The 13,724-nt window shown below is 49.7% G+C and overlaps 2 protein-coding genes across 3 annotated transcripts in view; one reads left to right on the top strand and one right to left on the bottom strand.

Moving 5' to 3' along the window:
• Positions 1–7: 7 nt before the first annotated feature.
• RFC5 (replication factor C subunit 5) lies at positions 8–12,354 on the top strand. The gene is made up of 11 exons (XM_032309550.1): positions 8–207; positions 1,908–1,972; positions 2,240–2,376; positions 3,526–3,605; positions 4,529–4,602; positions 6,023–6,182; positions 6,907–6,988; positions 7,301–7,430; positions 8,234–8,311; positions 9,320–9,374; positions 10,387–12,354. Exons 1-11 carry the CDS (start codon positions 143–145, stop codon positions 10,481–10,483), a joined length of 1,023 nt encoding a protein of 340 aa, XP_032165441.1. The 5' UTR covers positions 8–142; the 3' UTR covers positions 10,484–12,354.
• Positions 12,070–13,724, bottom strand: part of WSB2 (WD repeat and SOCS box containing 2) — an 18,564-nt gene continuing 16,909 nt past the window's right edge. For both annotated transcript variants that reach the window (XM_032309549.1, XM_032309548.1), the window contains one exon: positions 12,070–13,144. In XM_032309549.1, the coding sequence (XP_032165440.1) occupies positions 12,982–13,144 (163 nt within the window). In that variant the 3' untranslated portion in view covers positions 12,070–12,981. The remainder of the gene's footprint in view (positions 13,145–13,724) is intronic.

Genomic DNA, 13,724 nt, shown 5'->3' with positions numbered 1-13,724 from the left:
TGGAGGCTACGTCTCGCGAGAGTTCCTTTTGCGCGCGAACTCTAAGTGCCCGGGTACCTGGGCCCGCTCGCAGCTAGTGACTGTGCAGGTCACCGGGGCCCGCGGCGACCCCGGCAGACCTGGACACCTTTATCACCCCGCCATGGAGACCTCAGCGCAGCAGGAGCAGCAGCAGCCGGTGGCGGCCAAGATCAGAAACCTGCCCTGGTAGGAGGAGGCCTGTCTGCCGCGGGAAAGGGGATCGGTGGTCGGGGTGGGCCAGCGGCCAGGCCGCCGCCCGCGGGACCTCGTCCTGCCGCCCCGGACCTGGCCCGGACGGAGCCCCAGATTTTCTCCTTGACATCCCCAGCTCCTCAGCCCCCTCCGTTCTTCTAGGACGTTTGCCAGGTCTTCCCGCTGCCCTACTCCCATCGCCCCCATTCCTTTTACGCGCTGCGGGTGACAGCACTGGGGTTAGATCCCGCATCTTCTGACTTTGCATCTGCCTCCGTGCCAAAATGCTCTCTACTCTTGCTTGGATCTTCGATGCAATTATTGCTCAAATCCTAAACTGAAATGATCATGATGATAATAACGCTTCCCAGTTAAGTTGTATTTAAATGGCTTCTTATTAGATTAGCAGGGACCCTGTTAGATGTTCCATCTTTACAAAGACCCTAGAAGGGAGGTAGTTATTATTCTAGTTGTAAACCCAAAAGGTTAAAGGACTTGCCTCAAGTCCGGAGCTAGAAACAGGTTGGGATTTGAACCCAGGCGAAGTGAGAGCTTGCACTTGTAACCATCCTGCTTTCATAGTTGCCTCTGAATGTTGTTTTAGAAACTGATGGGATCCATCCTGATGTCTTTGAAAGCTCCAAGTTGGTCTTGTCTAAGAAGGAGATCAGTTTGTTTTTATCGTGGAAAAAAACACATACCGTTTCCAGTTGTAAACATTGTAAAGGGTATAATTCCGTGACTTTAAGTACTTTGAGAATGTTGTGCTACTGTGTCACTCTCTAGTTCCCAAATTTTTCATTTTACCGCAGATGGAAACTCCATACTTTATGGGCAATTACTGTCCATCCCCACCGTCCCCTTCCTGCACTGCCAATCTGCTGTCTCTGAATTTGCCTATTGTGGCTGGTCATATAAATAGAATCGGTGTATGGCCTTTGGAGACTGGTGGCTTTCACAGCATCATGTTTTTGGGGTTCATCATGTTGTAGCGGGTGTGGGTGCTTCATTTCTTTTTATGGGTGAATAATCCATTGTATGGATCGACCACCACTTACTTGCCCATTCATCTTCTGATGTATATGTCTGATGTCAATCTTTTTAAAAGATTTTATTTATTTATTTGAGAAAGGGAGAGCAAGCATGAGGGGGAGAAGCAGACTCCCTGCTGAGCAGGGAGCCCAAGGCAGGGCAAAATCCAAGGACCCTGAGATCAGGAATTGAGCCAAAGGCAGATGCTTAACCGACTGAGCCACTCACGTTCCCCAGTGAGTTCAGTTTTTAATTTACTTTGAAATAGTAGGTGCCCATCCAGGTTGAGATTATTTATAGGCAGATAGCTGGAAAGGTAAAATGAGAGCAGTGCTGTGGGCATTTGGGCTATAACCTTGCTGGGGGCAGGCATGGTGGCTGTCCTGTGTATTGTAGGATGTTTAGTGACAGCCCTGGTGCCTATCCACTGGAAGCCTGTAGCACCCTCCACCCAAATGTGACAACCAAAAATGTCTCCAGATATCACCAAGTGTTTTCTGGAGGATGAAACTGTCCCTGGTTGAGAACCAGTGGTCTGTATTCAAAGTTAAAGGATTTTATTTCCCTTTCTCTTTTCATTAGGATATGAAAGGATTCTTTTGCATGTGACAGCATGTTCTGGCATTCGTGTGTATTGTAATCCATGCTACATTCTATTTCAGGGTTGAAAAATACCGGCCACAGACACTGAACGATCTGATTTCTCATCAGGACATTTTGAGTACCAGTAAGCATCCGTGTGTCAGTTGCTGTCATTCTAGTTGGAGGACCTGTATAAATTTCTTGGTGATGTCTCTGCTGAGTAATAACCTTGAAGTATCTGTGAGCTTTATGGAATGTTGTTGTAAGAGCTGAGTCCCTTCAGATTTTTCATTGTTGCGTCTGCCTCTTATTTGAACGTGGACTTGAAGTGCGTTTGAGCCAACTCTAGGGCCCAGGTGAATGAGGCAACTCTTGGAAGCTGATGGGCTCTCTCTTTCTTCCCAATCCTCAGTTCAGAAATTTATTAGTGAAGACCGCCTGCCACACCTGCTTCTCTATGGTCCTCCGGGGACGGGAAAGACCTCCACCATCCTGGCCTGTGCAAAACAGCTGTACAAAGATAAGGAATTTGGCTCCATGGTCTTGGAGGTAAGTAAGAGGATTCTTCTCACTCTGCAAAGAACTCGAGTCTCTTAGTTCTCTTAGATTTGTCTTACTTTACCAGTAAGTTGCTGTGCTGGAGGTGGGGAAAGAAACAGACAAAATATCTCGAGTGGCTTTTGTCTAGAGTCGACATTTGGGCCTGAGTTGGCATTAGCTAGAGGGCAGTGGTAGGGCTGGATATTTTTCTTTGCCTTTGCCAACTTGCACGCAAACACTCTGGGGTGCCTCAGTGAGTGGTCACTCGGTGGCTTGCTGTCTTCCACGTGCCCATCCAGAGTTCATCTCCATGTGGCTCCCTCCCATTCTTGCCCTGGAAGGCTGAATTGTCTTGACTACAGGCTGCCTTGTCCTTTGGTTCCCCCAGTTACGTTTGGCCAATAGGGGCCCTGGCAGGAGTCGGGGGAAGAACGGTGCCTGGTTCTGTCGTGGGGGTCACCACAGGCTGACAGCATCCCCACCTGCTGGGCAGATCCCACAGCCTTCTCCAGCTCAGCACCACTCCCCCACTCACCTCTTAAGATCTGGGGTTGGTAGTGGGTCCCAGCAGTTGCAGAGGAGTTGCACAGCTCTTGTAGTTTCCCCCATCCCCCCGCCGTTTCAAATCTCTCTACATGTATTTCTCTTCAAATCCCTGAACTTGCGAATGCCATCTGTTTGCTCTGAGAGTGAACTGATACCCTTAGATTACAAAGTTGCAAATATTGTCTATTGCAAGAAAAAAATGTCTAACTAATTTTTTCATTATAGCTCTTAGAACCTTCCTGCCACCAGTGTTCTTCCTTCAGTATGTTAAAGACTGGTAACTTCTGGGTTGCTCTGGGTTGAGGTGGCTCAAATCAGCATGATTCTGTTCATGCCCAAGGTGCTGTTCACTGTGGTCAGGCCAATGAGTTACTCCGCCAGAGTATGTCAGTGGTTGTCCTCCCGTGCGGAAGGAAACACAGTCATTTGCCTTTCAGAACGTTGTGAGTTTTAAATACAGTTGTGATCTTGGTTTTTAATAGTGTTTATTTCACAGCTGTCGTTAGACCTAGAGACCTAGCTTGCCGAGCTGGATGGATGAAAGGTAAGTAAGTTCGTAGATGACATACAAACATGTTTCTAATTGACTCTGCCTTCTCTCTCCCGCATTAGCTGAATGCTTCAGATGACCGAGGAATAGAGATTGTTCGGGGACCCATCCTGAGCTTTGCTAGCACAAGGACAATATTTAAGTAAGAATTATTTGCCTAATTTCTCTCTCTGGAGACTCTGATCAGTGAGAGGACAGAGCTTTATTTTTTTAATCCTCCCCTTTGCTTGTCTGTAAAGGTACAAAATGACTTCACCAAAAGTAGCCATGAAAAAGAGGTACAAAGATGCTAGTAAGAAATAATTCCAAAAGGGGCGCCTGGGTGGCTCAGTGGGTTAAGCCGCTGCCTTCGGCTCAGGTCATGATCTCAGGGTCCTGGGATCGAGTCCCGCATCGGGCTCTCTGCTCAGCAGGGAGCCTGCTTCCCTTCCTCTCTCTCTGCCTTCCTCTCTCTCTCTCTCTGCCTGCCTCTCCATCTGCTTGTGATTTCTCTCTGTCAAATAAATAAATAAAATCTTTAAAAAAAAAAAAAAAGAAAAGAAAAAAAAGAAATAATTCCAAAGTAAAATACGACCTAAAGTCTATATTAGCAGGTTGTTTGGGAAGCATTAACTTCATTTGATTAGTTAACCAAAACCTGTTTACATCCTAAGACCAGATGAGCTAGTTTAAATTTGAACAAAAATGAATTGAGATCGAGAGGGATCACGGGGAGGTGGTAAACAAAGAGAAAGATGAAAAGACAGGCATGCGCGAGGGCGACGGTGATGGAGAAAGCAGAGCCAGGCCCAAGGAACAGGACACCATGTGTGCACAGAAGAAAGGTGAATGTGCCAGGGGGAGCAATGTAACAAAAATACCCAAGTCAGACCTCAGTTCCTCTAAGAGTAGAGTGACAGGCATGTCCTCTGTGTGACCACAGATGCCTGCTTTGCTCAGGTCGAGGAGGAATGGACTCTCTGAGGCAGGGCCTGATGGCACAGCCTGAAGGTACAACTTCTGGTTCGGCCCAGAAGTGGAGGTGAGATTGAAGACATCTTCAGACGGTGCCATTTGTTTTCCTAGGAAAGGCTTCAAACTAGTGATCCTGGATGAAGCGGACGCCATGACTCAGGATGCCCAGAACGCCTTGAGGAGAGGTAGGAAGCGCTCCCGGGGATGGCGTGTTGGCTCAGGAGTGCCTTCGAGAGAGAATTAGGCTCTTGGAACATGAGACATGCAGTGGCTTGTTGACAGATTTCATCTTCTGGCCCAGAGAAATCTGCTGACCTTCCTGTATCCCACTGGACGATCTAGACCAAAGCTCTCAGTACTGGGGGTTTCCCCTTTCAGCAGCTGAAAGATAGAGGCCCTGGTGGGACTTTAAGTCTGACCAGACAGTGCTGTCTCCTCCTTTTCCATGGGGTTCAATGTGGGGTTGGGAATTTGTGGGGGGTTTTTTTGGTTTTTGTTTTAAGATTTTATTTATTTATTTCTCAGAAAGAGAGAGAGCGCACAAGCAGGCAGAATCAGAGAGAGAAGCAGGCTCCCTGCTGAGCAAGGATCCCGATGCAGGACTCGGTCCCAGGACCCTGGGGTCATAACCTGAGCTGAAGGCAGCAGCGTAACCGACTGAGCCAGCCAGGTGTCCTGGGAATTTGTAGTCTTAGAATGGGCAGTGGTAGATAGGGAAAGGCTGTCGTTCCTAAACTCCTGGGTAGAACTTTCTGCTCTTGGTACCCTAAGGTAGACAGTAGCCAGGAAAACAATTCTGAAAACGTAGTCACACTCAGAAAGTTGACATGACTTCTGTCTTTGCCGAGGGGCTGATCTGGCAGGGAAGGAGAGTATCAGATGAGTTTTCTATCTTAGGGCCCTGGTGCAGTGGATTTCTTTGAAAGGATACTGGTAATCTCTCTTGTTAAGATTCTGAGGTAATCAGCTAGGAGACAGGAGCGGTCTTGGGGAGTTGGGAGAAGGAGTGGGTTTAAGGGGAGGAGGGGGACAGTTAGAGTGTCTTCTGATCTTAAAAGCTTTGGCAGCCTTTCTTCAGCATTTGCTCTGTGCAGTGACTGTCAGTCTGGGCAGGTCCCCATGCAAGAACATTGGGTAATTACAGAATGCACCCGGTGTTTCCTAAGCTTGCTGAATTTGACTAGCACTCTGTCGAATGTTCTAAAGCTTCGAGACAGTCCACTAGGAAGTCCACAACAAGCCACCCCCTTGCCCCCATTAGAAGGTGGGGCATCATCAACCTGTCAGGTGGAGTTTTATGCAAAAGGACAAAAATACTGGATTTCGTAGTGCCGCGGAGCAGGATGGCAAGGATGCCAGAATCCTGGCACCTCAGAAGGAAGGGACACATTTTATAAAATCTTGTTTAAGTGGCATGTCTGTCCGCTTGGGGGAGGAGGACGGCTGGCTTCCGGTCCTGGCCACCCCAGCCACAGCGCCTTGCTCCCACAGCACCCCGACCGTGGACGGCCTCTGCTCGTGCACGTGAGCACGGAAGAGTGTGGGGCCTCCAGGGCTCTGGAAGGCTCAGAATGGACAGGAGCTGGTTTTCTTTTCCCTTGCCAGTGATTGAGAAATTCACGGAAAATACCAGATTCTGCCTCATCTGTAACTACCTGTCCAAGATCATCCCCGCCCTGCAGTCCCGGTGTACAAGGTTCCGATTCGGCCCGCTGACTCCTGAACTCATGGTCCCCCGCCTGGAACATGTCATAGAAGAAGAGAAGTAAGTACAGGGGAAAGCAGGAAAGCCGAGGGCCTTGGGGACTGGGAGGCAGGGCCCCGGGCTGGCCGGCGGGTTTACAGTCGAAGGTGATGAGGCGTGGTAAGAGCTAAGGAGGGTGCCTGGCCCAGAGTCGCATCGGGGTCTGCGAGCTGCCGGCTTCCCCGGCGTCTCACGGACAGCCTTCGCAGGAGGCACTTGGTTCCTCTCTTGATTCCATCCTCCTCCCCTGGAAGCTGTCCCGACTTCCTCCTACTCTTCTTTTGTCATTGGCAACTGCGTGCTGCCAGAGTCCCTTCTGCTAAGATGCCTCCAGCCTTTTGGGACTAGAAGGGAAGGTACTGAGACATTACCTTCTGTCTAACCAGTTGCCAAGCCCATAGCCAGCCCAAGCTGCTGCTTTTTGAAGCGGGGTGCTCTGCCTCCGTGACCACAGCCCTCGCCAGCACACTTGCCTCTCAGAACAGAATTCAAAGCCAGTTGCTCAGCACGGCAATGCTTGGTCCTCGGTGAGGGTCTTTCCCGTCTCGGGGTGGGTGGTCACTGCTAACGTGAAGCCCACAGCCCTGAAGACCAGAGCGGATTCGAGATCCCCCACCGATCGGGAGAGTACTGTTAACTGTGTCCTTCCCTTTTTTTTTCATTATTTCAAAACCTTGGTCGCACTCTTGGTGAATGCTCGTGCTTTCTGAGGGCCTCTTACTTCCTCCTGCCTCGTTCCTTTCAGAGTGGACCTGAGTGAGGACGGGATGAAAGCACTCGTGACCCTTTCCAGCGGAGACATGCGAAGGGCTCTGAACATTCTGCAGGTACGGTGCCGCTGGAGCAGATCTCGAGGCGCCGCTTTGGAAGCAGTTTTCGAGAAAGACAAAAGCAGTAGCTCAGCTAACCTGTAAATTCAGAAATCGAGAAACGGGTAGGATCTCGATCTCATCATGTACCACTGATGTCCCCCTACCTTTGGGTTTTGAGTAACTGAGACTAATGTGCCGCGAACCGGGGAAAGCGAGGGACGGGCTCTGGAGCCGGAACACCCGCTCCGCTGCTTCCGCTCCCTCCTGACCCGCCTGCAGCGTGCTGGCCGCTGTGACAGTCACGATTCTCCCCCTCCGTCTGCACAGAGCACCAACATGGCCTTCGGGAAGGTGACAGAGGAGACGGTCTACACGTGCACTGGGCACCCCCTCAAGTCCGACATTGCCAACATTCTGGACTGGATGTTGAATCAAGACTTCACCACGGCCTACAGAAGTATCCTTCCTCACGTCCTGTGGACGGCACACGACGTACCTGAGGCCCGAGCCTGGCCCAGTAGCCCAGGCCGCAGCCAGCACCCAGACCCCGCTGGCCAGAGACGGTGGCTGCTCGTGGGGCTGGGCCACTTGCTGAGGGAACATGTGTCTGGGGCTGGAGCGGGTCCTTGTCTTTAAGGCCCTCATGTTCTTCCCGAAGGAGTCTGATGTGGGTACAGCTTGAGGCCCCCTTGCTTACGGATGCGAGCAGCAGGACAACCTTGGCGCTGGGGCTGGCAGATGTGCTCATTTTTTTTTTTTTTTAAAGATTTTATTTGACAGATAAAGATCACAGGTAGGCAGAGAGGCAGGCAGAGAGGGAGGGGGAAGCAGGCTCCCTGCCAAGCGGAGAGCCCGATGTGGGGCTCGATCCTAGGACCCTGAGATCATAATCTGAGAGGAAGGCAGAGGCTTAACCCACTGAGCCACCCAGGTGTCCCTGATGTGATCATTCTTGAGTGGCCAGCATTACTGTGGTTCTGCTGTGAGATTCAAAGCCAGGGATAGTGAGAGGCGGCCTTCTGGGGGACGCATTCGGCTCTGTCCTCTACTGGGCAGAGACAGTTCTATCAGAAAGCCCTTGTGGAAGATGAAAACCTAGTACAGGTTAGAATTGGAGCCCACCTGACACAGCTAGATTCAGACATCACATTGGGGTGAGAACCTTTCCCAGAAGTCACCCCCAACGGGCTTGAGATTCAAATTGCTGTGAGGCATGTTTGTTCCGGAACCCGGCCCTTTGCCTTAACTGTTCCTCTCTAGATATTATGGAGTTGAAGACGCTGAAGGGGTTGGCGCTCCATGACATCCTGACTGAGACCCACCTATTTGTGCACAGAGGTAACTCCGTTTTCCCCAGCTGAGAAGCTGCAGGAGGCGGTGAGCGGGGCGGTTAAGGGCAGGAGCGAGGGAACACGAGGCTTCGCTTTTGAAGCAGAGAAACGGGAATGAAGCAGAAACCTGGCCCCCCGGTTTTCGTTTTCTTTTGTTGCTCTTTAAAACTTTGTTCCAAAACGACTCTTAACCTCTCAGACTCTTGGGGAAGCAGCTCCAGGGGGCTAACTTTCTCTCCTCGGAGGGTTTGTATTTTACAGCAGGAAACAGTGTTCTTAATTCACATTTCTCAGGGTATTTTCCCCCAAAAGGGAAGAAAGAGGAGGAACGTCTGTCTAGGGCATAAAGCAGAGCCGTGTGAACTAAACTGTCTTTAAATTCCATACTCTGCCATATCTTCTGTACAGAGTCCTGGTTTTCAACCTTGGCAGCACAGAGGAAATCACCCCAGACCTATCACTTGGCCGTTTGGGGGCATCCGGATTTTCTCAGGCTCCCCGGGTGACCTGCTGTGCAGCCTCCTCAGGGCAGCTCTTCCCCCCGCGGCAGCCAACTGCCGACAGTTGGGTGAATGTTCTGCCCGTGTCTCTCAGGGCCTCACCCAGGCCAGCTGACCAAGAATGTGGTCGGCTCGAGCCCAGCTCTGCACTTGGATTGTGGAAAATGAGTATGAATAGATTTAAAAATCAATTATTTGTTTTTAAAATTGGCAGAACAAGTGAGAACTTGGCTTTGCCATTCACTCCCAGAGCTGCCCTGTTCCTAAAGCAGCGTCCATACCTCTTCTAGGTTCTTGTGATCACTTTGGAACTTGCTTGCAAAATGGGTATAAAAACTGAAGACTCATCCAGTGTTCACTTCCTTAGAGGTGTGGCAGCTAGTGACCTGATGCCTCGACACCTTTAGTGTCCCCTGACGTTTAAGCTCATAACTGTCGTGGGACTTTTTTTTTTTTTTTTTATTGTATTAGGGAGTGGCAGACCCTCACTCATTTGAATTTGTTTCTCCCCACAGTTGACTTTCCATCTTCAGTTCGAGTGCATTTATTGGCCAAAATGGCAGACATAGAGTGAGTGCTTCCTGATTTTGATTCCTTTCCCTTTTTTACTCTGTTGTGCATTTTTCCTTTCTACCTGTTTGGTTCCAACTTTGTCCTTCCTACGTGGCATAATCTAGTTTTTGGTGGGATCCATCACTGAAACAAACATGGGAAGGATTTGATTTGCTTGTTCAACATACGAATGAACACAAGGACAGGTTCGGCTCAGTGACATGTTGGAGACAAAGGCCTCTCCTTAGACCTCAAAGGCTTGGTCCACATTGGTTTGAGAAGTGCCGTTACCTGGACGGCCCAGTTCAGTTCCAGCATTGAGGTCATTTGGGGACAAGCAACTGCCCAGCTGTTATTAAAGCCTTTTGCTGTAACAAAGCATATTGGGAGGCAAAGTAAACATAAACTCCATTTTCCACTTTGCCTGGTTCCATAAACAGTCATTAGCCCCCAGTGAAGCTGGCAGCTGTCATGTAAGTGGGCAGAAGCATTGGGTTCAGAACAGACGCCAGCATGGGACCAACTGTGATTGGCTATCGCGGGCTCTCACATGCACACGAGGTCACTTCTCCCTACGTGACCAACGTCATGATTTTCCTTTCACTGGCTGGGCCCTGGAAAGGTGGCAAGATGAATCACCAGTGTCCTGCTTTGCTAACTAGGCCACAGAACCCCAGTCCACCATTCTTCTAAGTGAATTAAGAGGAAGAAAATCTTCTCTCAGTGCATCATCTTTCGAGGGAAGAAGTGAGTCTTGATCACTTCAGTTCCGTATACATCTAAATAGCTAGCAAAGTTCAGAACACTGCCACTGATAAACTTTTTAATTTTTCCTTACCAGCTTGAGTGAGTTGATAAATGAGTGTTCAGGGCAGAGAGGAAAATGTCAGGGGACACTGAAGATGACTGGCCAGGATCAAGTTTGATCGCCTGCCTTCCCCCTCCAGCACTCTGTCTTTGCTCTCGTTCTCTTGTCAAGAGGGAGCTGTCCACGATACTCCATTCTTACCTTTTGTTTGATTTCTTTTAGGTACAGACTGTCTGTAGGCACCAACGAGAAGATTCAGCTGAGTTCCCTCATTGCCGCTTTCCAGGTCACCAGGGACCTGATTGTCACAGAGGCCTGAACACCGAGCCCGTTCGCAGCAATTCGCAGGCCCCACAGAGACCAGACGGCGGGACTGAGTTACAGCTGGGCACGAATGCCACTATCGCCCCAAGCTTTGGGAAAGTCTTCCCAGCGTGGTTGGGCCAAGGTTCAGAAAGTAGCATTTGAGGCCGGGCACAGCAGGTCAAGAACAGCTGTAAGGCCCAGCTCTCTGCTGCACTGCCCACTGTGTTTTATAGGGAAAAAGAAAGTGCAATGAGCTTTTGGGGGGGGGGGGGGTTCTTTTGTTTTTTAAAGCCTTAAGGCTTTTATCTTTCAGTTGCTTGGAAGACAGGAAATTGGCCTGCCCCATTTTGGTCTGGAACCTGAGGCTTCCCAACCGCCCGTGGGGCAGCGTCTTCTAACTCCAGGTGAACAGAGGAGCCCCACACGGAAGTGCACAGACCTCAGTGGGGGGTGCGGTCTCTGGATCTGCTCTGAGTAGGTGTCAAAGAAGAAAAAGAGATGTGCATCGATTTCTGGCCCAAACTGCTGTACTCTTATAAATGGGCTCAGCTGGCTTACTTTAAAATCGTCTTTTTATTTCTCCTCTACTAGCAATTAGTTCCTAATTGTGGCAGGGACAGCAGGGGTAGGGACCTGGGCTTCTGTCAGTGCAGGCAGGGCAGGTGTGCTGGGGCTGGGCTCCAAACTGCTCCCCCCCCCCCCCCCCCCGCGCCAATGCGGGAAGGACAGGGCCCTGTGGACGGGGTGGCAGTCTCTCTTGCAGCAAACAAACAGGCTGCCTTTGTTGATGGCCTTCTTTTCGGTAAAAATAAAGCAGCTTGCATGCTGGCTGTTACGAGTGACTCTTCCCTTCCCCAGTCAGAAAGACACTGACTTACTCAACTTGCCTGTGTGTGAGATCCTTCCCCCCAACCCCCATGTCACAGATCAAGCCTCCTTCAGAGGCTGCTCTCTCTGAAGGTGTCAGCTTTTCAGACTATCAAAAGGGAGAGGTTGGTTATTTCCCACATCCACAGACACCTCACTCCCTGAGGACCCCAAGCAAAGTCTGAAGCTAACGGCCAGAGGGGGCCTCGGGGAAGCCACCCAGAACCTCTTGGGCTGCTCCGGGACAGTTCAAGATGACCCCAAGGAGTAAAACTGGCCCCAGCCGTTCCCCGCTCTCCTCACTTGTTTTAAAAGGTCATATTTTTTTTTCTTAGTGGAGAAAATGAAACAGCCAAAAGCTTTGTAACTTTCCTTCAACGAAATCCTCTCATCTCGAAAAGAAATGTTTTTTTCTCCAGCAACAAAGGCGGTAGAGGAGACGCTTATACTTTTGCGACAAGTTTTATCACGTTAACACTGGCCTCCACAAAGCACCTAGTAAGAAAGCCAAAGGATAAGATGTTGCATTTCTTTTAAAATAATTTAAAATATATTAAATTTTCCAAAGGCAGATTTCATTGCAATGAGGTGTCTTGATCAGAGAACTACACGCCGCTGAAGGAGAACAGTACTTTCAAGGAGCTATTTTTGTTAAGGGGGAAGAGGTGAAACGGGCTGACTTGTCCGATGAGGCAAAGCAGCAAAGTCAGACCTCAGACGCGACAGTCAGCCAAAGGGGCGACAATACCAATTCTCTACGCCACGAAGAAGAGACATCTTCACAACCGTTCGACTTAAGAACTATGGTTTTTAGATGCCAGGGAGGAAAACACAGTTGTACCTTAACATCTGTTGAGAAAATACAAATAAATAGGCTACCACCAGCAAACCGCTGACAACTCAGTCGCCATTTTGGACAGTCATGCAGTTGAGGAATACGTCCTTGTGTAACCGGACACACGCGTTTGTCATCTCCTGCACATGCACACCACTGCTTATCCAAAAAAAAAAAAAAAAGCCATTTATAGTGTATCAGTCAGGAGCACAGCCTCTGAGTCACCTGTAACTTAGCGAATACCTCACAGCGGACGGCTCCAGGAAAACCTGGTCCTGCTGGTCAGAGGGGAGCTCGAGGAAGGAAAGCACTTGCCACCAGCAAAGCCACTCTGACACAGCGGGAGAGAACTTTCAACAATGTCACCACCGCATCTGAAACACGACAGTGACAAGTACCAGGCAGAAGCCAACACTTGCCCACTTGCCAGTCAAGGGAATGATCCACCCAACAGAGAGGCTCTCAAGGCCTGGTTACTCTGCTTATCAAATCAACATGAGTCATGCACCCTGGGTCGAAAGGATTTTAGAAGGTGTTTGACGCAGCCGTTTCTAAGTGGGCTGAGGATCTGGGATTAGGCTCTGCTGCCACGAAGCTGGGATCCCCTCCACGACTGACTGCCACAGGTGACAGAGAAAAACCTGGATGACTAGTCCACTGGAAGCTGCTTTTGCTCTACTCTGGTCACCATGTCAAAGAGAAATTCTATTTCAATCCAAGACCAGCCATTTGGCCCATCGTTCCAGCTGCTCCTCTGCCAGGAAGCTTGATCCTGCTACATGAAAACAAGTAAGACTATGGCGTGTGGCTTAAAAAGTCCTGTATGTGAGGAACTCTTTCATTTTCTTGGGGATCGGCAGTGCTAGCACTTGGTAGGTGGTCAGGAAACTTCGAAGGGCTTTCCGGCATAAGTGCTTCAGTGAGGACAGGACCCGAGGAGCCGTCCAGAACTGGACATGGCCATCCCTTGTCCTGAAATGGAACAGAAACCGACGCTTTAAGAGAGACCTTAGAAACACATGTTTTCCCAGTGAGGGACACTAATGTTTCTACTCTCACTTGCATTAGCAGGAGACACCCGGGGAGTGCGATGCGCGGCCCTTAGATGCAATCCTGACCGTCCAAATCGATGTAAAGGGTGTGATACTGATAATTCAGGCCGCTGAAAGGATCAGGACTCAAGACACCTCTGATACCCACGTGCTACCCGTGAGCTCGGCCCCTTCTGAATCACACCACGGGTTCAAATGCAACAGAGGAAAGAGTGCCACCTCCTGAATTATAGATGCTCCCCACAAGGTGGTCTCTGCCCTAAATGGTTTCCCAGAAATTCTGCATCATCCTGACTCAGGCCTCCTTGTGGACGTGGCCCATCAAGTGGTGTGAGTCATAACTCTTCCATTACTCTTAGATTAACTATTAAGAGTAAATGATAACCTATCCTGGCAGAATAAAATATTAGAATTTTGTGTCCTCTTGGATTTCCTTAAAGGCTTCATCATAGGCAAGAACATTCTAGAGGCCTAAAAAAGCTAGCCGGTACACTCAGCAG

Source organism: Mustela erminea, chromosome 13, assembly GCF_009829155.1.
Source record: "Mustela erminea isolate mMusErm1 chromosome 13, mMusErm1.Pri, whole genome shotgun sequence".
NCBI lineage: Eukaryota > Metazoa > Chordata > Mammalia > Carnivora > Mustelidae > Mustela > Mustela erminea.
This window is presented reverse-complemented; position numbering and strand designations above follow the sequence as displayed.

Bases quoted from the DNA above. Each gene is read 5' to 3' on its own strand.
- RFC5 (XM_032309550.1), top strand. From the start codon at position 143: ATGGAGACCTCAGCGCAGCAGGAGCAGCAGCAGCCGGTGGCGGCCAAG. The intron at 3,606-4,528 runs GTAAGAATTATT...TTGTTTTCCTAG, and splicing joins AGCACAAGGACAATATTTAA to GAAAGGCTTCAAACTAGTGA. The intron at 7,431-8,233 runs GTATCCTTCCTC...GTTCCTCTCTAG, and splicing joins CTTCACCACGGCCTACAGAA to ATATTATGGAGTTGAAGACG.